Below are 26,554 nucleotides of genomic sequence, written 5' to 3'. Positions count from 1 at the left end.
CGCCCCAAGGGAACCACTTTTCTACCCTCTGCCACCATAGGTTAGGGATGCTTGGTTCTGAACTTTATATAAATGGGAACAATAGTGACAAGGTAACTTTTTGTATTGCACAAGTCAAAAGACCATGAGTGAGTTACTTTGTTGCAATAAAACGGAAACATTGTGGTGCTGAAGAATGTGTGTTTCTTCTTACTATATCACAGTGCTGCTTATCTGTACATAAATAAATGTTACAGGTGTCAGTCTTAGGGTAGATGTTAAGATTTTGTCCTCCCATAAAAGTAGGCATTCATTCAGTTATTTTATCTCTTTATAATACTTTTCTTTTCAACTGGGATTTTTAAACAGTAAAATAGTTTCCATTTTTAAAAATTACTTCTGGGCTGACATTTTTCTCAAAATGAGATTGTACCTTTTTTTTTTTCATGTTTTGGCTTAAAATGCAAAAGGTTCATCTAGTTGTGTTACCTTTTTAACTTTTTAAAGCATTTTTCGGGATCCAAAAATAATCACTTTGATAGCTTAAAACACGTTCCTGTGTTGAGGCCTCAATTACTTAGACAATATGTGCTTTGGAATCTAAAAAAAGGATATGATTGCATATGTGAAAATGAAAGTAGAGTTTAGCTTGTGAAAACTTTCAAGTTAACAGTGCATTTCCAAGTTCCCTCTGTGTCCTCTGTAACCAAAAGAGTAGTTGTCTGGGTTCAAAGAATCACTTCATAAGAATGAGGCAGTTTTTAAGGCCACCAATCTCTATGTGCTTGAGTTCTGTATGGAACTAGGACTTGCCCTACAATCACCTTTGCTATTAGACTTGATGGGGTTATTTTGCCAAAGAACATTTTAAACAGAGAATTTACAAACCTTGTTTTAATCAAATCCCAGTAATATTGGGGGTTTTTATACCTATATATACACATACTCACTCCCATTAGAAGACAAAGGTTAAGGTTAAAACTTACTAAGAATTGCTGTTATTAGGTAAATATGACACTCAAAACAGAAATCAGCTTGTTTTTAAGGCTTAACTCTGCAATTCTCTCTTAAGAACTGGGCCCCAGACGTAACCGCCCATCCATCAGGATTCCATAACCAGCAGCAAAGGCTCTCTTGGGATAAGTTAGATCATCCGAGGAATGAGGAACAACAGCTGCTTTGGCAAGACAATGAGAGACTCCAAAGTGTGGTGCAGAATACCAAAGCGGAACTCACACACTCCCGGGAGAAGGTAACTCGAAAGTGGCACATGGTGGTGTATATTTTTTTTTGGAAAGGCTTAGTTTGATGTGGAAATGAATATTTGAGATGATTGAAATGGTTCTAGGGTACGGACTTGAGTATTCTGCTATGGCAGACTGATTTTAAGACTACATAATTTATCATTTACTTTCATTTAATTTTACCCTGGTCTGTCTATACAATATTTTTCATTTTCTATAAGCAATTCTGTATTAAAATCTGTGATTTTAATCCTCATATCCAAACTATAGACTCATGGAAGTTATGTTAACCATATAGTCCTCATTCAAATAGGCTAGCCGCCAAGACTAGTAATACAAAGATGGCAAAACTAGGCTCAAATCTGGTTGGTCTAACTCCTTGTAAGATAAAATGTGTCCCTTTTTAAAAGTTATTTCAAGGTTTAGAGATTAGAATAGCCTTTAAGGATTAACTTCAATCTTTCAAGGTTAGAATGGTCTTTAAAGATCATCTCTTCCAACCAGTAAATTGATGTTTATATTCTTTACCTCTGCTCAGTAGTGACTGACTATGGTTGCCCTATACTTACATGCCTCTTTCATGGAGGAATTCTCTAAAGAGCTGCAGACACTCGTTTAGAACACCTACCTACTCAGTGCCAGAAACTCTGCAGTCCCCCAAGTTGTGGTGCTGAACAGGCATGGTTGCTTTCCTCAGGAAACTTAGTTAATATAAATTCATTGTTTCGGTGTGAACAGTCCAATAGAAAGTTGATGGAACTGTCACCTCATTCACTCCTGAAAGTTATGCTCATGTCAGAGCAGAAGTGCCCAGGACAATGTCTGTTTTCTTGATTCCCGACGGCTTGCTAGAGACAGAAGTCCCCTTCTTCCTTGTTTGTTCTTTACAGTGTTGGGTTTTTAGACCTAACCAGACTAAAAATAGACTTACCTAGAAAGGATCATTTGAAATCCAAAAAACTAGGCTTCAAGAACTAGCAGACTTGACTGAAAAAAAGTATTTTTAATACAATACCCAAGGACTGAATAAAACCTTTCCTTATGTTCATCATTTGTTTCTCCTGGCTGTGTGATTATATATTAGCATTTCTTCCTCTTATATTCTTGTTAGGTCCGTCAACTGGAATCCAACCTTCTTGCCCCCAAGCACCAAAAACATCTAAACTCCTCAGGTACTTTGAAGCCCACAGAGCAGGAGAAATTGAGCTTAAAGAGAGAGTGTGAACAGTTTCAAAAGGAACGATCTCCTACTAACAGAAAGGTGAGTTTTTAAGAGTTTATACCACATGTCTGTGTTCTGACTATGATGTGTCCCTAAGTGTGTGTGTGTTTCTTCCCCTGGGTGCTTCCAAGGAAATAAGTAGAGTGGCATATTTTGGTTCTTCCTTATGTCTATGCTTTTATAGTCTTGTCAAAACAGTATCATACTTCTTTTTGATGGAATGATGCTTGAAAAGGAGCGATTAATTTTAAGCTGTCATAAAGAAGGCAGCTAATCATCTTCATTAGTATTACAGATCCTTTGTAACTTAGTAAAATATATAGGGCCTGGATACTAAGAACATCTTAATGAGATCTGTATTATCTGTTGCTGTGTAATAAATTGAAACAACCAACACGTGTTGTCTTACTGTTTCTGTGGGTCAGGAATTCAGAAGTGGCTTAGCTGGTGGTCCCGGCTCAGGGTCTCATGAGGTTGTAGTCCAGGTGTCAGCTGGGGTTGTGTTCATCTGGAGGCTTCACTGGAGCTAGAAAGTCCACTTCCAGGTTCATTCATATAGCTGTTAGGAGGAGGCTTCTTTCCTGCTGACTGATTGCCAGACGCCTCAGCTCCTTACCACCTGTGCCTTTTCTCAGCACGTGGCAGTGAGTGATAGGAGGGAGAGATTGCAAAAGACGGAAGCTGTAGTATCTTTTGTAAGCTAATTACAGAAACGAAATACCATCACTTCTGCTGTATTCTACTGGTCATACACACTAATAACCCTGGTGTAGTGTTGGGAGGGGACCATGCAAGGGTGTGAGACCAGGAGGTGGAGATCTCTGGGGACCATCTTGGAGACTGGCTTCCGCCTGGTTAAACCTCTGGAGCACAGTTTAGTTTGTTTTCTATGCTTTGTTCCATGAAATTAGAGTTCTAGACTAGTGTTACGCTGGGAGTTTGAGTTTTCACAGTTACCTTTCTCTTCTGAAAATTAGGCTTTGTTTAAAAATCTGGGGAGGATAAAGGACAGGCATTTACTTTGTTACAAAAATGTCATTAAAAATTTTTTTAAGTTTGTGAAAGTTATGATGACCTTTGGCAGTAAGAAGCCTGGGTGTGTTCAAAAGCTGAAATGTCATTTAATTTTAGGTACATTCAAGTAAGCTTTTTAAGAAAAATAGTGGGTTTCATCCAGCTGCTCGCTAAGGGAAAAGTCTAATGATAGGTTTTAAAATAATGAATTTAAATATACCTGGTGAGATTGCACTCCATTTAACAATTCTTGCTACTCTCTTCAGCTCTTTTTGATAGAAGCAAAAATCAGTGTTCTAGAATAGTGTCATATGTCTTCTACTTAGTCATATTGTGAAACCCAGTGTTCTTTAGCTCATTATATTCTTCCTATAATAAGGAGAACTCATAAAATGGAGACTCATAGACATTTTGATGATTGCCAGGTAGGAGGGGCACTGGGGAGGTGTGTGAAAAAGAGGAGGGAATTAAGAAGTAAAAATTGATTATTACAAAATAGTTGTGAGAATGTAGGGTGTAGCATAAGGAATATAGTCAATAATATTGTAATAACATGTTTGGTGTCAGATGGGCACTAGATTTATCGAGGTGATAGATAGGAGGGGTGTTGGGGGAAGGGTGAAAAAGGTGAAGGCATTAAGAAGTATAAATTGATAGTTAAAAAATAATCATGGGGGGCTGGCCGAGTGGCGCAATGGTTAAGAACTGGCTTGGGATGCCAGAGGGCCCCGGTTCGGATCCCACATATGAGGGCCAGTGACACTGCCCTCCACAGCTAAGATGCTGAACAACAGCTCAACCTGGAGCTGGGCTGCCGTGATTCGCAGGCGATGGCGTAGGCTGCAGCCCCTGTGGCAGTGGGTTGCCATGGGCTACCGTATGTAGCCAGCAGCCGCAGTGAGCAGCCGTCCAGAAGCCAGCAACTGATCTGCCTCGCCCGGGAAGAGCGCAATGATGGTGCCAACTTGCGCCAGTGAAGCAACATCCTCCACAACTAGACTGAAGAACAAAATGACAGCAACTTGTCTGTTCCCCTTCCCCCAATTCCCCAGCACTGTTCCCATCCCCCCAATTCCCCAATTAAAAAATAATAATAATATAATAATCATGGGGATGTAAAGTAAAATCAGGGAATGTTTTTTTGTTAATAAAATATACCACAAAATATCAGAGTACATGGTTGATGGTAAGGATAAGTATTATTTCATGAAAGTTTTCTTTCAGTGATACATACTTATAATTGATTATGCATGTATATGTACAGGTCAGTGTGGGTATATTTTCTGATTTGCAAGAAAAAATGTATTTCATACAGTGAGTGGCATTGAAATTTGAAAGCCAGCTGCCTTAAAGACTCTGTACCATGTGAGGAGTGGTGATAAAAACTAGACTACTTAAATGTAATCAATGCACTGAATATTTTTTAAATAATGTTTTTTATTTTTCAATTACAGTTGACATACAATATTATTTCCAGATGTACAACATAGTGATTAGACATTTATGTAATTTACAAAGTGATCATCCAATAATTTTAGTACCTATCTGACACCATACATAATTATTACAATATTATTGACTGTATTCCCTGTGCTATACTTTACATCCTCATGATTGTTTTTATAACTGGCAATTTGTACTTCTTAATCCCTTCCCCGTTTTTACGCATCCCGCCTCCCATCTGGCAACCATCAAAATGTTCTCTGGGGCCGGCCAAGTGGCTCAGTTGGTTAAGAGCTCGCTCAAGAGTGTGAGCTCTGAGCAACAGTGGTTCGATTGCTGGCCCAAGCTGAGCAGCCGCTGAGCTGCCAACAGGTGGCAGGATGGCTCAGCTAAAAAAAAAAAATGTTCTCTGGATCTGAGTCTGTTTCTGGTTTGCTTGTTTATTTTGTTTTTTAGATTCCACATATAAGTGAAATCATATGGTATTTGTCTTTCTCTGTCTGACTTATTTCACTTAGCATAATGCCTTCTAGGTCCATCCATGTTGTCACAAATGGCAAGATTTCATTCTTTTTTATGGCTGAGTAATATTCCAATCAGTGCACAAATTATATTGTTTGTTTTCTTTCCAAGAATGAACTCAGCTTTGTTCCAAGAGCTGAGATTTCTGACTAGTGTGCATTTGTCAAAATAAAGTAGACAAACTTAGGTGGGTTGGTTGGTTTGTTTGTTTTTTAAAGATAATTTTTTGTTTTTTTAACAGGTCAATCAGATGAATTCCCTTGAACGAGAATTAGAAACAATTCATTTGGAAAACGAAGGCCTGAAAAAGAAACAAGTAAAACTAGATGAGCAGCTAATGGAGGTAAGCTTTTAAGCAAATGCCCTTAGCTATGAAGAATATTTTAATCCATGAATGAGCCATTTGTTGGGAGAGACTAGCACAGCATTGAATTTGTATTATGAAAAAAGTAAAAATCTAAGTGCACTGCCAAGCTGAATTCTTTGGTCTATCTTACTAAGTTTAATAGACATTTTAGCTTAAATACGCAGTCACAGGAATTCATAATTCTTCACAGAGAAAGGAATAATGTTGATTATCCTAAAATGGAAGACCTGTACCTCAGCAAATTCAAGTGGCAGGGACTCTGAAAGTGGCAGAGCTCTGCCCCCATTGCTATGGTTATAACAGTTTCCTGATACCTCCTTCCCATGTTGCAGTGTTTTATAGCTATGGATTGCTCTCTAACGACCTCTTCACTTAGGAGGAAATCCATGCAGGGAATTTGAGAACATTAGCATTTAGAAGTTTAACTTTCAAGTGTTGCCACTGTTCATTACTACATTAGTAGCTCAGCACTGCCTTGTGAGAGGTACATCTGTTAAATATAAAAATGGATTTGTAAAATGGGTCAGCTTGAACATTGAGTGTCAGTTTACTTAGATTGCTTTCTGAATACTAAGAACAGTTAAAGGCTGTGAAACAACTTGTGTACAAATCCTCCTTAAGTTATAATTTCATTGAGTTACTTTGCTTTGGGTAGATGAAAGAATTAATTCAACATTTAGCGAACTGTAAAATTTATATAAGGTAGCGAGGCATGGGTAGAAAAGTGTCTTTTTGAGTCCTTAAAAAGTACTATGTATACAAATATTTTTAAGCCAGAATTATAGGAAGGGAGAGATTTAAATATTTTCTTATGAATCTGGACACACGCAAAGGTAACTTTAAGTGGAAGCTTGGATTTTAAATGTGAAATATGGGCAAACATATTGCATTGACATTTAAATTACCACTGAGGGTTCTGTCACTTTTATGCTGTCTGATTTATCCACAAATAGGGAGATTAGTGAAACTATAAATAGTGAATCGAAACCATTTGTTTTCTCTGACAGCATATAATAAATGTGTTCAAAACCTTGAGCTGTGGGTTGTGTTTAGATGTAGATATGCTTTTCTGATGAAATAATTATATAGTGTAATGAATAAGATATCTGAATCTGAGCCTGATGTGTCTAATACCAAATTGAGAAGTAGCAGGGTATACTTAATCACTGCCAGATCCTCTCCACTCTGATAACAGGCCAGTTCTCCCACCTGCTCCTGCTGGCCTTGAAAACCCCTTATCTCCCAGGCCTACTTTACATTATTAGCCATCATAAGCAATTTTCCCGCATTGTTTTTCTCTCTGGTCTAGCAGTAAATATTTGCTGATGGATGCGGGAAATTGAGTATTCTTGGCACTAGAGCTGAATAAAGAAAAAGCATGAATTTTCAATTGGAACACTAAAAAGAACATCTTATACATTATCTATTGTAACAAAACTTTCTTTAGGAAATAAGGCTGAGTGGTATTAACAATTATGTATTGACTTATACAAACTGAATTGTTTAGCAGTTTTATTGAAATATAATTCACAAACTATGCAATTCGCCTATTTAAATGTTGAATTCAATGGTTTTGGAATATTACATTAATTTTTAAAATTGTGGTACATATACATTTAAAATTTGCCACTTTAATAATTTTTAAGTGTACAAGTCAGTGGCATTAATTACATTCACAGTGTTCTACAACCATCACACCTACTTCCAAAACTTTTTCATCACCCCAAACGGAAACTTTAGCCATTAAGCAATAACTCCCTTTTCCCCCTCCCACCAGCACTACAAATTGGATTTTTATTTATGTTATGATATCTATAGATTAGGCCAATTTGAGAGATACACAGTGGTTTTCACACCGTTTTTTGTACCCAGCTCCCCTGAGGGATAAGCACATTTCTTTCATGCTGATGAGGATTCTCATGGGGTTTGGGTGAGGGGCAGGAGGCAGGCAAGGAGATGGTCCTACATCAGAATCTTTGGGATCAAGGAATTTCTAAAGCTTTCTAGGTGATTCTCATCTGATGTATGCACTATCTTGGGGGAAGGAGTCTCTCCTCATCCCTCTGTGCCAGTTTAAAAGTCACTGATTAGGGCCGGCTGAGTGGCTCAGTTGGTTAAGAGCTCGCTCAAGAGTGCAAGCTCTGAGCAACAGCAGTTCGAGTCCTGGCCCAAGCTGAGCACCGCTGAACTGCCAACAGGTGGCAGGATGACTCAACTAAAAAGAAAACAAAACAAAAATAAAAGTCACTGATTGACTCCAATACATACCCCTACTGCAATGTAACTAAAGGTCCCAAATCACTAGACGAGGGAATGGAAGAATTTGGCTCCCACCCTAGGGCTTTTTCAACTATATGAAGCAATGTTCTATCAACAATTCATTTTGAACATTAAAAAAAACGGTTGCAGACTGTATCAACAGTTCTCCAGTCTGCTGTGTGCCTATGATAGCCAACAGTTCAGACACTCGAACAACAAAATTTTTATAGTTTACATTCTGCATCTCCAAATGGCAAGGTCTTTAACATCAGATCCATTCCATGCTGGACCTGGCATCTTCCAAATAATTATATTAGGATGAGTGGAGGTAAAGGTGGCTAGCTCACAAACCAACCAAATCACTGTACATGAGGAAGGGGTTGTAGGATTAGAGCTTTAAGATATTTTAATATCCGTTAAATGTATATACAGAGATGTGTAAATGCTACTCTTTTATAAGTTCTTACTGACTAGAGCACACATATTCAGGTATATAATATACCCAATTTGTACTGTTCTTTCTCTTTTTATAACTCATACTTTCCTTCCTTTTATAACTCCTGTAATTTTCTTTTGTTTGTTTTTGTTTTGTCTGTGGCTAACCTGTACCTAGAACTCTGTGGTTGGAACTAGCAGAGAAGGGTGCAGTTCTTTGCCTGAGATAGTGTGTGAAGGTAGAACGCTCTCTTTCAATGAATGTCATAGCATGGAGACATCTCATTAAACCCTTTGTTCATGTACTCATTTCTACTGACTGTAACAGTTAAAAGCCTGTAAGGTAAGAGCCAATATTCATTTTCATTTTGCTTTAACTGTGGAAGATGTCTTCGTTCACACTTATATCAGGATTTTCCTCAATATTTAAAACTCAGTATTTGAAGACATGTGTGAAGAAAACCATCCCGCTGATATAAAAATCATGGCATCATAATTCTCCATATACTTTATTCCTGAAAATAAAGTGGTGGCTTTTCTGAATCTATAACAAATATTTCTAAATGGCTAATGGCCCACCTCAGAAATTTAGATTTAAGGAAATGGATAGTGGCTCTGAAGTTTCATGACAACATTTAATTATAGTTGTGTCTTAGAGGACCATTTCCCCTTCTCACAAGTCGGGAGGTATTTCCTGAGTTTCGTACTTGGACCTGTTTGTTGCATGCCTTCCAGTGTCTGCTGAATGTGTTGACAGATGTGAACTGGCATGCTTCATGGGTCAAATACAGTGCATTCTCCTTTTCCCTCTCCCTAACTTTGATTGACATGCGATACACATACCATTTCCTCATTGTCTTGAAGACATACTTCTAGTCCATGTACTTCAGTTCCCAGGTGTTCTGGGATATCACCTTATACCCCAGTAGTGCCTGTCTTATTGTGCTCTTGAAGAGTATAACATTGATAAACTAAGATAGGTTAAAATAATTCTAGATGCAAGATGAAATTCTTTGAAAAAAATTGCTAACTTGGAAATGATGTAGTCATTGAACATCTGCTTTTAAGAATCTTTGTGAATAGGAAGTGAAGTGGTGAGCCCTAAAGCACCACCACTTTCTCCTCTTTGCCTACTCCAACCCTGGTTGTTGTTTTTGTAAAGAGGGATAACTAAATGTTCTAGTTTAAGAACAAAATGAAGTAGAATTCAGACATATCATGTATTGGGTCATCGGAAAAGTCAAAAAAGAAAACATATTTTTCTGTTTTTCGTTGCAAAAATGTGTCATGACTTTTCCAATGACCCAATACATCATGTTCCTCATCCCCCTACAGTCACTCAAGAGTGAGGAAGTACAATTTTTTAAGCTGAATATATTTAAGAAGGCTTACTTATTTATTAATTATATTATCTCCTAAGCAAAATGATTCTTCCCATTTACTTCTTACTCTGGCTCATGTTCCATCCTGTTTTCAAGTTATCAATGGGTCATAGGCTTCCTTGCACTCTGGTTGGCATGTCCAAGGGCAGCTGTGGGTTGCAGGCAGTGCTGCTGACCAGGGTTTTGCCCTTGTCCTCCAGATGCAGCACCTGAGGTCCCCTGGGATGCTTAGCCCATCCCCTCCTGCTTGGGATCTGCGGCTGCTCCAGCAGCAAGCCTGTGCGGTGGTGCCCAGGGAGCAGTTTCTGCAGCTTCAGCACCAGCTGCTGCAGGCAGAAAGGATAAACCAGCACCTACAGGAGGAACTTGAAAACAGGACCTCCGAAACCAACACTCCACAGGTACGAGACGTTTTTCTTCTAATAGTAAGCTCAGATCACCTAATTTAATTTTACTTGTTTATTTCAAGTTCTACCAGTTGAAAGGTGGGGATAAAGAACATAACTCTTCCGTCAGAGAGTTATACCTATTCTGTATTACAAATTCACAGAACTACAGTGCATTTTTTGTTTTTCGTTTTTTTTGCGGTGCTGTTCTTGAGCTCTCAACTTCTAAGCCAGGTCATTGAATGTTCTGGGTCTACTTTGCACATTTGTAATGGATGACAAAGTATCAGGATCACTTGAGCATAGTACACATTTGACCTAACATTCCTGTCTGATGCCAAAAATATTACAGAATTCAAGTGCAACTCTAGGTTGTGCATTACTAACAAAGCATCCTGGGTTTTCCTGTACCAGAGGGGGCAGCCTGCTGAGTTTCATGGAATTCAGAAGTGGGGACTTCTCCCAATGAACAAAGTAGAACGTGTAGTCAATGACTCTTTTTAGTTGACATAGTTCGCTTAACTTTGAGTTTTCCAAACGACATCATTAAAAAAAGGTGTATTTTTAAGAAAATAAAGCTCTTCCTCCCCCTTCCCTTTGAATTAGCATTATCCCAGCTCACTACCAGACACAAACTTATATTATCTAGGTTTTCAAATAGTTATTTCTTTTTAGTGCTTCATTCATAACCATCCTTTTTTATAAGGATCAATTTATTACTTATTTTCTAGCCTATGGGACTAGGCTAGGAAATTATAGGAATTAAAATTATAGGAAATTATAGGAAAGAAAACATGTAGGTCCTTTTACTTATTCCTGAGAAAGTACAAAAGTACCAAGTACAGTTCATCTGTAGAACTGTGAATTTCTTTTATATAATCTCCCCAGCTCCTGTTGCTGTAATGTGTAACCCTGAACTATTGATCTGGTGATCTTACATCTTATCATGTAATAAACAACTTTCATTCCCTTCTCATTTCTCCTGGAAGAATGTGAGCATCTTTCTCTTATGGTTCTGGTCCCTACCTCATGTAATTCATATATTGATATTATGATATACCGGGGATGCCAGAAAAAAAAGATGTGTACAAGTGGACACTTTGGTCAATGTTGCTCAAGCAGTGGTTCGCCATAATCAGAAGTGTCTGGACGCTAATGGTAACCACTTTGAGCACCTCTAGTAATTGCAGAAGTCAAATGTGACTTGTGTTCATCTTTTGTTATCGGTATATATTGAGTACTACAATTTTAATACAATTTTCCTTTCTTAAAATGTGTGTACATTTTTTGGCACCCTCTGTATATTATCATAGAATGTATTAAACACAATAAATCATGAAACAAAAAATCATCATCATCGTCATCCTTTTCCAGAAGTCTCTTCACTCTTACCCATTTAGTTTATTCAGAATTAGAAATAAAATAAAAAATACTCCTGAGTTTGCAGAATTCTAAAGTAATTCTTCCTGGTTTGGATGCTCTTTTGTTGTCTAATACCTTGCTTGTCAATTGACATTTGATAACAATTTCCCAACTTTTTCTGTAATCCCCTCAAAGTGGCTTTGCAAAGTCACATTAACACTATAATCATATACTGGAGCAGTTCTCTTTTCCTGTCCTAGTAGCTAACTACGCGTTGTCATGATGTACTACTATCATCTATTCTTTCCAACCAAACTTAAAAAAAAAAATTGTCTCTTGTGCTTTAATATCTGTTTTTAGAAGCTTCCTACATTCCACTTCAATTTCCAAATATTAAAATTAAATTCTTGAACTAAAATTGTGAAGGTGGGGTAATGGACAGATGCTTCAACCCTTCATTACAGATTTGCATTATAAAACCTTGACTTTAATTTTTAATGGACCTTTCAAACCAAATGATTAGGCTAAGATTCTTCTCATTGCCTTCTCATACACACTATTTTCAAAGCACGTTCTTCTCAACCCACCCACCAATATTAAAAAAAATTAAAAATCCCATTGCTTTAATTACTTCAGGATTAGGTAGACAAAAAAAGGTTAAGATTTCTGTACTAAAAAAACAAACAAAAAAACACTCCAGTCAGATGGCAGGCTGGGCTGCTCATTGCTCTCCCTAGAATGACACTATAGGGTCCCCTGTTTCTGGTAGCTGAGCTGACACTCATGTTAAGGTTATTAGAATCTGCACGTCGTCTCGGTGTGTGGAGTGATGTGATTTCTTCTGCCTTTGTGTTGCTTTGCTTGCATATGTGGTGTTACTATGTGTGCCTAAAACTTGTTTGCATTATAAATGTGTGAATTGAGACTCCCCCCATAAGTGTAATCTGGACATCAGGGTGAAGTGTACCACTTGCCTTCTTTCTCTAGGCCTTGCTACCGGAGCAGCGAGCAGTGCATGCAGATTCCTACAGAAGGATTGGGCACCTGTGAAAACTGGGCTGCTATGGATGGCATTTCTTACCATGGCAGATCCTCAAATGCACACACCCACACACACCACACAAACAGAGACATAAGCTGAAAACTATTTTGATCAAGTGCTCTTTTGAATTATGATGATGATGATGATGATGCCTTTGCAGTATTATGTCTCTTATTTATTTATGTAGAAATGACAGGTTTTGTGAATCAAATTCACAAATTTCAGCTTGTTGCAAATAATTTTATTTATATCATTTAAAGAGTGTGGATTTGAGATTCTTGAAAGGATGTATTCTATATATATTTTCTAATTCCATATGTTGTAACTATTTTTAATAAGAGGTACTACTTTTATATATGGAATTTGAAGAAAATCAAGGTTATTTATACTGTTTTGTATATGTACGATACATTTTTGACAGGAAAAAGGAAAATTTTGATGAAACAATAAAATAAATTTTAAATATATGACTGCCTCTGTTTTTCCTCTTTCCCCACTCTTTTACCATTCTCCATGTTCTTTGAATTAATTATCTGTTATTGTGGGGGTTCTTTGTTTTGTTTTGTTTTTTTTAAGGCAAGTAGAAATCAGGCATTTTCCATTTTATGTTTGAACTTTAAAAAGCCATTATATCTTAAAATATAGGATTTTTAAATGCAAGATGCCTAGGGCCTGATTTCTTGAAATTTACTTTCTGCATTAGACTTTTGCCTACTACAGTTTTTGTCTTCAAATTAGTCACATTGTTTAGTTGTTTCTTTTATGTTTGAATAAATGCTATTATTTAATAACGAAAAAAATGTTGGCCTTCAACTCATGTTTGGTCATTCTGCGTGCTTTTTAAAGGATGCCTTTTTGAGAATATTTTAAAAGGTGGGTTATGCCATCAGCCATTAACACCTTAGTTTTGCTTAAGTATTTAAAGAACCGTTTCAAATGTGAAATTCCTTACGTGGACATTTTGGTGGACTGTGGGGAGGAGCAGTGAATTGCACTCTACATCTCTCTCTAGGTCCCTCTGCTCTCCCCAACTCATATATTCTTTAATCTGTCACTGTTGTATGCGGAGAGGAAGAGAAGCCAGGGCTCATTTCTGCCCGATTGTTTTATCTAGGAGTTGTTTGTGGAGAGAATATTCGTGATTATAAATCTGTTCTCATGCTAAACCCATCCTCCAATCCAGGTGTTTGCTTCACACTGACAAGTCAAACTGGGAAACAGATAAATACAGAGGGTGCCAAAAAAATGTATACACATTTTAAGAAAGGGAAAAAACTGTATTAAAATTGTAATACTCAATGTATACAGATAACAAATGATGAATACAAGTCATGTGTATACATTTTTTTGGCTCCCCATAGAATAATTGGCAGGAAGAGGCTGATTATCATGAAGAAACAAATACTATCACCCTCACAGTAACCAGCCACTTCAAAGGAAAGTCAGATGTATATATTGCAAGCTGATTGGGAATTTTAGGTGATCCTGAATAAACTCAGTTTTTGTTATATTGTTGACAGTCCCACAGCATGGCAAAGACCCAAGTCATAGATGGAAGGTTGATACCCATCTTTTAATTTACTTTGGATATCTAGATTTTACTAGACGTGCACACAGGTATCAACTTATGGGTTTTAAGAATTTTGCTTTATCTCAGGGGAAGATGGTAACACAGGTAAGATTCTTTTTTCTTTTATCTTTGATTCTTTCTCTGATAGGATTACTTTTCTAACATGTACAACACATGCAGAACTCCCATTTCATCAGAAATCCACCATTCCTGTTACAGAGGCAAACATTTGCTGTCCTTTCTGTAGGCATCTTATGGGGAAAATAAACTAGTAGTGTTTTCAGCGTGGCATGATTTCCAAGTGATAATACTTTTTTTTTTCTTTCCTTTAGGGAAACCAGGAACAACTGGTAACTGTCATGGAGGAACGAATGATAGAAGTTGAACAGAAACTTAAACTGGTGAAAAGGCTTCTTCAGGAGAAAGTGAATCAGCTCAAAGAACAAGTGAGCCTCCCAGGTCATCTCTACCCACCTACCTTACATTCTGCTTTTAGCTCCAATTTTACATTCTTTTATTACCATTAACTTTTGTTGTCTAACAAAGACAAATTCTACTATGTATAGGGGAAGTTAGGATTCACTTTCCCTCATACCACTTCAAAAATATGAATTCTGTATTCTGCATTATTTCTTCTAAAGCTCCTTAAAGGCATGTAACAGTGACTCATAGTTTTTTGTTTTTTTCTTTTTGGCTCAAGACAGGAAATATCCCTAGATTTTATATTGGTTAAAAAAAAAAAGGGGGCCGGCCGAGAGGCTCAGTTGGTTAAGAGCTCGCTCAAGAGTGCAAGCTCGGAGCAACAGCGGTTTGATGCCCGGCCCGAGCTGAGCTGCCGCTGAGCTGCCAATAGGTGGCAGGATGGCTCACCTAAGAAAAAGAAAAAAAAATGGAAGATAATAAATAGAACTTTTGCTTTCCTGTTTGTAACACCTATGACAACCTCAAAAAGTACCTTATGACTATAACCAGACTCAAAAGGCTATGCTTTGAATTTGAATCCGGACCCTGAATTCCAAGACCGCTAAGGAGCTTGAACTTTTTCATCTGCTGGTGGCAGATGTGGCCTCTGTTTAGAAATTATATGTGCATCCACTGAAAAGACATGCAGAAAGGGTTACTTTCTAGGGCAATTTTATAGCTTCTTTGGAAACTGAGATTGAGACGAACTGGTGGGGATGGGATGGGAGGGAAGAAATTGTCCAACCTGGATTTCTAGATGCATAAAATTTAAGAAGAATCTCAAGAGAGGGTCTTAATACAGAGGTAGATGGGAACTTTACTTTGCCCCGTACCTTAATACACAGAATGGAAAGAAAAGATCCTGTACAGTATTTATTAGTTCAATCCTTTCATCATTCATTATTCAATACATAGTTACTGTTAGAGATACAGCAGTGAACAAAACAAAATGTCTGCCCATGTGAAGTGTAGTTTACTAACTAAGTACCAAGGATTTGGCCAGGTAGTAGTTTCAAAAATAAAAGAAATGGGGTATACTTTATTTTCAGTAGAGGGGAACATAGAGAAGAAATACTTGATCCAACCCAGGTAGTTTAAAGAAAATTTCCTGAAGGCCTCTTAAACCTAGTATTGAGGGTTGCATAAGATTTTAACAGGTGAAGAAATGTGGGAAGTTTATTCTAGGCTATGGAAACATCATGGAGTTATGACAACATATGGGGTGTGGACATCTGCCAACACTTTGGATTTAATGGTTTGGAATAACACTGCCCTCGGAGAAGCAGAAGAAACTGGAGAAAGAGGGAGGAGCTGGCAGTAGAGGGCCTTATGCACCAAGCCAAGGAGTTTGGGTTTCATTCTGTAGGTGATAAAGAGCCATCAAAGGAAGGGAGAGAGGGAGGGGGGGAAAGTTGTCTGAGAACGTTTCAGCAGAGAGTAGGTTAGTATGTTACACTTGCCAGTCATCTAGATTCTGGGCTTCAGTGTTATAGTCTAATCATTGCCCTATGAAATGCTAATAAATTATCTAGTTATTCTTTAGTTGTTTTTTATCTCTTTAAACTTTTATGCTTTTATGTGCTCTGCTTGAACTTGGGTATAAAATGAGGAGTTAACGGAACAACGAGAGAAGGGGGAGTAGAAGATATTAACAGGAGCAATAATAAAATTATGCCAAGGCTGCTGACAGGTTTTCCCACCTTAATCTAGACTATGTAGCCTAACCGTAAAGATTAGAATATATCTCTAAGACAGGCTCTCTGCAAAAGAGGAGGCGCTAAGGAAAAGTAACTGCCCAAAGTTTACTCTTTGTGATAATACACGAACGACACTTGAAAATAATCAGTAGGTTGTAGCTATGAATGGGAAGCTCAGGCATCTGGTGTTAAGAACAGAGTTAAACACAGTTAACACTCTATACCTCAGAAATGTAAGTTATAAAAGTATTCTGATATTTTAGAGAATGAATAGAGGAATAATACCTAATTTATTTTGGTGGGGAAACAAACTTTCATCTTTGAACCCTCAAATATCTATTTGTTCTTTTTAGCAGTGACTTCTACAAACATATTATGCAGAGAAACAGCTTGGAATAAGTGGATTTTCTCCACTTGTCTCTCTGATGCCAATCTGATGTTAAAGCTGTATTGTAAAAACTAAAAGAATGTAATTGATAGAAGCCATTTGCTTTTACAAACAACTGTCCTTATATCAGACTTTAACTGAAAAGAATTACAGAAATGGAGTCAAGATGTTTCTGGTTCTGTTTCTAGCTCTGCAAGAATACTAAAGCAGATGCCATGGTGAAGGATTTGTTTGTTGAAAATGCCCAGTTGCTGAAAGCTCTGGAAATGACTGAACAGCTACAAAAAACCGCAGAGAAGAAAAATTACCTCCTAGAAGAGAAGATTGCCAGCCTCAGTAATATAGTCAGGAATCTGACACCAGCACCACTGATTTCCACACCTCCCTTGAGATCATAGCAAAACCAAAGGATACACTCAGATTTGTGCACTTTGCTGAAATGGATGGAACATTTCAGTAGGCTCTCTCAACCTTTTTTTAAAATTATTATTTATTTAAAAAACTTTTAATTGTATAAAGTTAAGCCTAACCTAAAAGTGCCAGCAACAGAATTGGAGCCTCCATTCATTGTAATGAGCTTTTCTAAATAGACTCTAATGGGAGTTGCAAACGTTCACATTTCACTGTTTCAGTTACTCCCAAGTTTTGAATTTTAAAATATTCTAATAGTCACCAAGGAGGTGGACTTTGAAAACAATTCAAGAACCTTAAAACCTCAATTTTGAATGAATTTTTAAAAATAATTATTATATACAAATCAATCTGTAAATTCCAGATATTTTAAGTTTGAGATCTAATGTTGTTTTGATCTTTATTGTAAACCAAATGTATGCCTTCCTCACATTTAAATATGGAAAAGTCATTCTGTTTCTAATAGTTTGGTTCTTTGAACTGTTTGGTAGACTTTCTGTCTGGTAACAGAAACTGGGCTCAGTAAGCACTGAGATTGGAAAAGCCAGAGCCTATAGAGCTCTGCCTTCTAATACCTGTGACAGTATTAGCACTCTTGATGTATTATAGATATAAAACTGATTTACTCAACTGCACTGTTAGCTAATGTTAAAACTTTACTTTCTTTAAAGAGCCCGTTTTTTTCCTCCTTATAAGTTTCATTTGGGAGCTTGTCTTCTGAAAAATGGATAAAGCCACATCCTTAAAGCATTCGAACTATAGGGAAAGCACTGGACAAACCACTTCGGAGGAAACAGCTACTCTTAGAAGAGAGATAAGCACATCCTGTGGGTTTCTTTCTCTCTCAAGTCTTGGAGTTCATGACCTTACATTTGGGGTTGCCAAAAGAACTCAGGGAACAATACTTTAAACAATTCTTCCTGAAATACCATAGGGCCTCTTTCAGAATTTGAAATGTATAAACCACGGGACCTTATTTATTTGTCTTATATTTAGAGCCATAGTGGGATTTCTATTTCTATACTTTTAGTAAATGTAATCTGAAAAAAATGCCTTGATTATAAAGTTAAAAACCTCTTCTAATTTATGGAAGAGTTATTATTTGCTTGTTTGTCTGGTTAAGTAGGTCCATTTCCACGCTTCCTGTTCCTCTACACCTCAGATCTGATATATAATAAGAACTTCTTACTGTGATAAGCATTGGCATGCCAGCCGAGGTTAACGAGTATCAAATAGGATTTCTTATTCAGTCTCCAGACCCTAACTTTATAGAACAGTACACATTTTAGATTGGATAACTTTTTATCCCCCAAGTAAAATCTTATGTTGTAGCCTTCATCAGCCAGCAGTTGATGGAGAACTTATTAGGTATAGGATAATTACAAAGCTCCTCAAGCCACCTATTTGTTTTTTTGGGAGAGCAATTAGATTTAAAAAATTCACTTTGATGTATCCCAGGAAGGCCCAAACCCATCAATTTACAAGAGGTGTAACAGCAAAATCAAACACTGCTTTATGGGCAGGAACAAAAGATGAAGCCAACTGCTTAAGAAGTCATATAATGTCAGCAACTCAATCTCAGCAAAATAATTTGCACCAAGGAACTTTAGACTTCCTCGGGGCCTAACCATCTACTATTTAGTCCCTCCTGCCAACACAGGCGTCCTCGCTACAAGAGCCCTGACAAAGCATGGTTGTTTGTGGGACTGGGAGTTCACATTCATGAAGCAAAACCTTTCCATTTTTGGACAGCTCTTATCAGAAAGTCCTGATTTCCCCCTGAAAAAAGAATTATTTAATCCTTCCCTATAATTACACTTCAAAGCATTTGATATCTGCTATCATGCCTTCCCTCATCTTTCTTTTCCAGTGCAACCGTTACTGGTAAATGCAACTACTTTCATGGCATTGGATTTAATAGAGAATCCTTTTCACTTAAAACTGTGGATAGGCCTAGGCTAAGTTAAGTATCTGTGGTGTACTTATGTGATATGCTTCAAGTTACTCAAGGTTATTGCCATCAGAACCGAACACCAAGCATATTTCTCAAATAGCTGACTTAGCATGTGATCACATGTATTTTTATTTTTTACATTACAAAACGTATAGGTCAATTTGTTTATTTCTTATAAATCTGTATTTATGTGTATATAAAATGTACAGTGAATGTGAATATGACTTTATGGAAAGTTTTAGACTACATTTAGAATCTCTTTATCCTAAAATCAAAATGCTGCTCAAATGAAGTTTAACTTAACCAACATCTAAGTGCTCACTTTCTTGCTTTACTGCACTTATAAGACTGGAAAAAAAGATCAACATGAGAAATATATAGTTACCTTAAATTTATACATTTGTGCAGCAGTTTATTTTTATAAAGTAGTTTAGAGTGGGAATTTAACTGGCAATTTATAATATAGCTTATAGCTTTAAAAACAGACCTTTTAAAGAGATTAAACTGTTAAATGTTTAGATTTTGCTTTCAGACTTTATAATAGCAGTCTTTAAAATCACAAGTTATGTATTATTTTATAGGCATTTATAGCTGCTTGTTTATTAAAAGCACTGGTTAAACTTTCTTTTGATTTCCTAAGAACAGTTATTTAAATTGTCTTAAAAGACAGGATCTTCACTTCAAGGAAAGAGAAGCAAGTTTGCCTTTGTGATAATACATTGCACTAAGATAAGAGGGAAAGGTGGATAGTAAAACCTACATTGTTCTATTTTGCTTTGCTTTTTAGAACCCTGGGCTCTTAAGCTCAAATTCGTGAAGGGAGAGAAGTAGAAGGGGTGGGGTAGAACCACCACAGTATTTTATTTATTTTTCTAAAAATCTTAACCCAGATTTTAAAACTATTTTAAAAGCAAATCCTTCTCAGAAGCTTCAAATACATTGCTTATACAGTAAAACCTTAGATTGCAAGTGTTCTGCAAGATGAGCAAACATTTCTAATACATTTTAATGTGGTAAACGAGCGATGTCTTGCAATATGAGTAGTTTGTTTCCAGAACGAATTATGCTTGCAAACCAAGGTATTACTGGATATTTAATCTTAAGCATATTTTACATAAATAGGTCACCAAGTCATACACTTCCAAGGTCTAGGAGGAGCTGTTACAGGTCTAGTATTTCAATAAGGTACCAATCCCCAGGGCAGGTATTATTATGAGGAACTCTTTTTTTTGAAGAATGAATAAGACATTATGGTAGATTTTAACATGTGGGAATGAATTCTTTATTTCTGTGGTTTCTTTTTTCTGAGTGAAGGAAAAGAGAAATGTGTTGCTATTGTCAGCATCTTAAAAGTATTTCCAATCAAGGCAAGGTTAAGTACTTTGTAATAGTATTAAGTCAGCACTGATTTTGAATGAATTACTTATGATAGTATTAAGTACTGATTTTGAATGAATTATGATTGAAATGATATACAAGTAAGCCAAAAACCAAGTCAAAGCCTAATAACCAAAGCGTTCCATATCTAAAACATATACCTAATATCATATTTGGACCTATTTGAACATCTCAGCATTGTACAATTTTGGTTTTATGGCATATGGACAGCTGTTTAATAATAAATCCAAGTTAGCTTTTTGTTTCTCAGCTTTTCTGAAAGATAGTTAATTTATTCTTATGGGAAGACATTATCACCACATGATTTAAGGGAACATTGGTTTTGTGAAGGAAAACCTGAGTTCATCTAAAGCCATCTCTAGGATTCTTCTCAGATAAAGATTAATATGTATGTGTTTATATTGACTTTGTATATTTCATTTTAGCCATTCTATCCTTGAAAGATTTTAATGTGAGCTTAAAATGTAAATAAATAATTTTTGCAAACATGGCTCTTGTTTTCTATATACCATGAACTGTTTCAGTGTATTTATCATTGGTATTTAGAGTGGAAGCATCAAAATATTGCACTAAAAATTCTGCAAATATATAATCTCAGCCTCCAATTCAGACCTAATGAATCAGATTATGCATTTTAAAAAGATGGTCAGTATGTGATTTAGAGCCTTGGTATGCCGTTTCTGTCACACTTTGATAATTTCACACCAGCCAGTTTGGGGTTCCTGTCCTTGTGGTTCATAATTTACTTCTAGAATCCTGACTTAACCTTAGGCAAGGCCCTGCTTGGAATTTTGGGTGCTTCAGAGGTGGCTTTATTTCTCTTTGCCGTCTTTATGGGTGACTCAGACTTTTTTAGTTATGCTGCTTATGAATAATGAGCTATGTGCAGTTACAGGCACAAAAAGTGAACCTGAAAGCACATTAAATTAATATGCTGAATGCTGAAATATGTAATAGAAGTGTTGGCCAAACTAGACCCATCTCATGAGCCTTGTTTTATTTATTTAAAAGTTTTTATACCAACCTCACGCTACTTTTATGAGGCAAGAACTATTATTATCATCCCCATTTTAATATATTTTTAAAATTTTTTATTGGGGAATTGGGGGATGGGAACAGCACTGGGGAATTAGGGGAAGGGGAACAGACAAGTCGCTGTCCTTTTTGTTTTCACTCTAGTTGTGGAGGACGTTGCTTCACTGGCCCAAGTTGGCACCATCATTGTGCTCTTCCCGGGTGAGGCAGATCAGTCACTGGCTTCTGGATGGCTGCTCAAGGCGGCTACTGGCCGCTCACACTGGCTGCTGGCTACACACAGTAGCCCATGGCAGCCCACTGCGCATGGGCTGCAGCCTACACCATCGCCGGCGACTCACGGCCGCCCAGCTCCAGGTTGAGCTGTTGTTCAGCATCTTAGCTGTAGAGGGCAGTGTCACTGGCCCTCATATGTGGGATCCGAACTGGGGCCCTCTGGCGTCCCAAGTCAGCTCTTAACCAATGCACCACTTGGCTGGCCCTATCATCCCCATTTTACAGATGAGAAAACTGAAACTTAGCAAAGTTGTAACTTAAGGCCATTCAGCTTGCTAAGGAGAGGACTCAGGACTCAAGTCCCAGGTTTATCTGTATTAATATGTTGTAACACTTGTATCAATTTCTACTGCTGGCAAACAACATTTAATCAGTGTAGGCTGAATAACTACTATGTGCACTGCACTCTAAAGAAAAATATAAAACAGTCCTGGTTTTCTGTTTATGATCTGATTGGGGTAGAATAGTAAGATTTATGCACAAAATTTTAGAAAACAATAAATTCATACATAAAATTATCAAGTTTTGTTGATGGACTCAGTGCTATGGACACTAAGGAAGATTAGTATCTTCAGGTGTTTTAATGTAGAAAATGAGGAAGTTTCTTAACCTAGCATTATAGGTGATTCTGTACTTCATTGAGATTAGTGTAACCTGTTTGTTTTGTAGTCTCTTTTATTCATTTTGCATTGAAAAAGTCATACTTTCTCTCTAATATATACCTGATATACATTTTTCCATAACACTGGTTAAATTTTGTCCAGAAGACCAGAATTTTTACCTAAATCATGCAAAATGTCTATAATCTGTTGATTGAAAAGTTTAATGTAGACAAAATGTCATAAGTCACAAAAGTGCTTTTTATTCCTTTTTTTAGTTTTGTCTCATTTGTAAATCAGAAAAAATAGCTAATTTTGACAAAAGGACATCTTTTTAAAAACAATATTCCACAAAGGGGAACTGTAAAACTGAATCAGTGAAATGGTGTAAACTAAAGAGTAGGCAACCATGGACAATAGAGCTGGATACCCTTGTGTTAAAATCATATTTAATTCTGAGAAATCATTACATGAGATGTGCTTTACTAGTTATGGCAAAATAAATGACCCTGAACCATCCTTACAGCCAGATGTGTGTTTACCAATCATTTCTCTTTCTTGTTTGGAGATTTATCCATCTTCAAGATCTCAAGCAATCAATATGCACCAACCTCATGCCAGGCACTAAGAAGTTATCCAGTATTAAAATGCTATAACGGAGCAGTCTAAGATAGCAGCATAGGAAGATTCTGGACTCATCTCTTCCCACGGACACCAAATCTACAGCTATATAAAAAACTATTCCTTCTTAAAAGGACCTGAAAGCTAGGTGAACAGCTCCTTCACAATAAACGGTAAAAGGGACACATCAAGATGGGTAGGAGAAGCAGAGACCAAAAACTGCACCACTGGTGCAGCAAGTAACAATCTGGAGCCTCTCCCTGAGGAGTGGAGGCTTCGTACCCCACATCAGGCACCTCAACACTTGGACCTGCAGTGGAGAGATGAACCCTCAAAATGTCTGGCTTTGAAAAACCAATGGGGCTCACATGCAGGAGACTGAGATACTTAAAGCACTCAGGTGGAGACTCACTCACCCTGAGACCCAGTGCAAAAGCAGAAGTTTGAAAGTACCTAGACTATATGTAAAAGAAATTCATTTGCTAATGTTAAAGCATCTGCCGGAGGGGCAGAAGCCTGTTGGGATTCTCTCCAGGGACAGGTGTGCTGGTGGGCACTATTTTTGTGCTCTCCCCTACCTTGATAGCATCTGCAGGTGTGCCTCTGCCCAGTGCTCTCCTGCTGCCCTGCAAAAGCCAGCAAATGCACTCCAGCCCTGCACTCTCCCATGGCACCATGAAAACCAGCAGGAGCATGAAGTCCACAGAGGGGATGCTCCTTGATTTCCTGGGTGTGGTGGCCAGGGGGGCTTGTGTTCCTGGTTCCCACAGAACTGTATCAATTGGAGACAGTTCTTGGCAGGCTACCACCCCCAGAACACTACACAGACAGCAAACTGAAACATACCCCCAGTCTTTCTGTGAAAAAGGCCTATTTACTTGTTCTGGAGCTTCAGCCTGGGGGGCAGACATCTGATTTGCCACATATCTAGAGGTTATGGATGTGCTCTCAGGGAATGTAAGCTGGAGGTCGCCATCATTGTGCTCTCCCTCGGCCTCACTATAGCTCACCAGTACCTCCCAGAAAGGAGCTTAAACACTCGTCTGAAGCCCTGATTTTTTAACTGGCACCAAGGGGCACCTCCGGATCACCTGGTCTGGAGGCCAGCAGGGTTTATGATTGCAGCCCACAGGACTGTCTGTATTTACATACTGGCTTCCAATCAGCCTGAAACTAGGTGCTAACTGAGATTCCTCCCTTTGAAACACTGACAGGTCTTAGCACAACCTCAGCAACTGGGACCTATCAAGAATAAATCAGGCTGTTTAGACAATCATGAAAGTTCAAGAGACAACCAAGAGCTATGGCAAGGTTGAAAGATAAGTTTCATCTCCCACAAAAATCCACTCCTTCAACACTGGGAGAGGTAGCTGTTTCACCTAATAAGTAGGGGGAAAAGAATACAGAGTCAAGAAAAATTAGGAAATGAAGGAATATGTTCCAAATGAAAGAACAAGATAAAACCTCAAGGGGAAAAAAAACCTTAATGAAGATAAGTAATTAACCTGATAAAGAGTTCAAAGTAATGGTTATAAGGATGCTCACTGAACTTGGAAAAAAATGGATAAATAGTGCAAACTTCAACAAAGAGAAAATATAAGAAAGTACTAAAGAAGTTACAGAGCTGGAGAACACAATAATTGAACTGAAAAAATACACTAGAGGTGTTCAAAAGCAGACGAAGCAGAAGAAAAGATCAGTAATCTATAAAATGGCAGTGGAACTCACCAAAACAGCAGCAAAGAGAAGAAAGAATTTAACAAAGTGAAGATAGCTTAAGAGACCTATGGGACAACATCAAGTGGGATAACTGCATTATCAGGGTCCCAAAGAAGAGAAAAAGGGGCAAAAACTTATTTGAAGAAACAATGGCTGAAAATTTCCCTAAACTGGGGAAGACAGACGTGCAGATCCAGGAAGCCCAAAGAGTTTCAAAAGAGATGAACCCAAAAAGAGCCACACTAAGACACATTGTAATTAAAATATCAAAAGTTAAAGATAAAAAGAGAATCTTAAAAGCAGCAAGAGAAAAAAAAACACTTCTTAGGTACAAGGGAATCTCTATAGGATGATCAGATTTTTCAGCAGATACTTTGCATGCCCAAAGGGAGTGGCACAATATATTCCAAGTGCTGAAATTGAAAATTTTCCAACCAAGAATATTCTACCCAGCAAAGCTATCATTCAGAAGTGAAGGATAGTTTTCCAGAAAAGCTAAAGGAATACATCAACCACTAAACTGACCTTACAAGAAATGTTAAAGGGAATTATTTAAGATGAAAACAAGGGGCATTAATTAGTAACAAGGAAACATATAAAAGTATGAAATAAATCTCACTGGTAGAGGAAAATATATTGTAAAGGTATTGGATTAATCACTTATAAAGCTAGTATGAAGGTGAAAAGATAAAAGTAGTAAAAATAACAACAATAATCAAGGGATACACAAAGTAAACAGATACATAATGTGACTTCAAAAATCATAAAATGTGGGGAAGGGGAGTAAAAATGTAGAGCTTCAGAATGCATTCAACTTTAAATCGCTATCAACTTAAAATAGATTGGTTATATATTTAGGCTATTAATATGTGAGCCTCATGGTAACCACCAAGAAAAACCTATAGTAGATACACAAAAGATAAATAGCAAGGAACCTAAGCATAACACATAAAATAAGCCACAAGAGAAGAGAGCAACAGAAGAAAAAAGGAAAAGAGAGGAACTACAAAACAGAAAACAATTAACAAATGGCAATAAGTACATGCCTATCAATATTTCCTTTACATGCAAATGTATACTCCAATCAAAAGACAAAGTGGCTAAATGGATTTAAAAAAAAAGACCCATCTACATGTTGCCTACAAGAGACTCACTTCGGATGTAAAGCAAATATTAACACATAAAGGAACAAACTGACATCAATATAATAATGTCAGGGGATTTGATATCCCACTTACATCAATGGATACATCATTGAAACAGGAAATCAATAAGGAAACATCAGCCTTAAATGACACATTAGACCAGATAGCCTTAATAGATATATAGAAAACATTTATCCAAACACAGAATATATTGGGTTGTCGGAAAAGTCATGATGTATTTTTTCTGTTTTTCGTTGCAAAAATGCATCATGACTTTTCCGAAAACCCAATACATTCCTCTCAAGAGCACATTGAACATTCTGTAGGATAGATAATATGTTAGGCCACAAAATAAGTCTCAATTAATTTAAGAAGATTAAAATATCAAGTATCTTTTTTTACCACAATGGTATAAAACTAGAAATCAATTACAAAAATAAAACTGGAAAAATCACAAATATATGAAGATCAGACAACATGCTACTGAACAACCATGGGTCAATGAAGAAATCAAATAAATTAAACAACAAAACAATAACAACAACAAAAAACCCTTGAGGCAAATGAAAATAGAAATACAATTTACCAAAATCTATGGGATGTAGCAAAAGCAGTTTTAACA

General features: G+C 37.1%; 1 protein-coding gene across 20 annotated transcripts in view; it reads left to right on the top strand.

Annotated features, from left to right (window-relative positions):
- The window catches only part of NIN (ninein), a 132,617-nt gene extending 112,459 nt beyond the window's left edge, over nucleotides 1-20,158 (top strand). For 11 of the 20 annotated variants that reach the window (XM_019630470.1, XM_019630477.1, XM_019630467.1 and 8 more), the window contains 6 exons: nucleotides 1,052-1,231; nucleotides 2,335-2,484; nucleotides 5,666-5,767; nucleotides 10,068-10,268; nucleotides 14,560-14,673; nucleotides 16,963-20,158. In XM_019630470.1, coding sequence (XP_019486015.1) covers nucleotides 1,052-1,231; nucleotides 2,335-2,484; nucleotides 5,666-5,767; nucleotides 10,068-10,268; nucleotides 14,560-14,673; nucleotides 16,963-17,172 — 957 coding nt within the window. In that variant the 3' untranslated portion in view covers nucleotides 17,173-20,158. Of the gene's footprint in view, nucleotides 1-1,051; nucleotides 1,232-2,334; nucleotides 2,485-5,665; nucleotides 5,768-8,663; nucleotides 8,725-10,067; nucleotides 10,269-12,602; nucleotides 13,125-14,559; nucleotides 14,788-16,739; nucleotides 16,829-16,962 lie in introns of those variants that run through there. The other 9 variants (XM_019630481.1, XM_019630476.1, XM_019630488.1 and 6 more) reach the window with 6 other exon arrangements.
- Nucleotides 20,159-26,554: the final 6,396 nt, after the last annotated feature.

This window comes from Hipposideros armiger, unplaced genomic scaffold, assembly GCF_001890085.2.
Source record: "Hipposideros armiger isolate ML-2016 unplaced genomic scaffold, ASM189008v1 scaffold_918, whole genome shotgun sequence".
Taxonomy (NCBI): Eukaryota; Metazoa; Chordata; class Mammalia; order Chiroptera; family Hipposideridae; genus Hipposideros; species Hipposideros armiger.
This window is presented reverse-complemented; position numbering and strand designations above follow the sequence as displayed.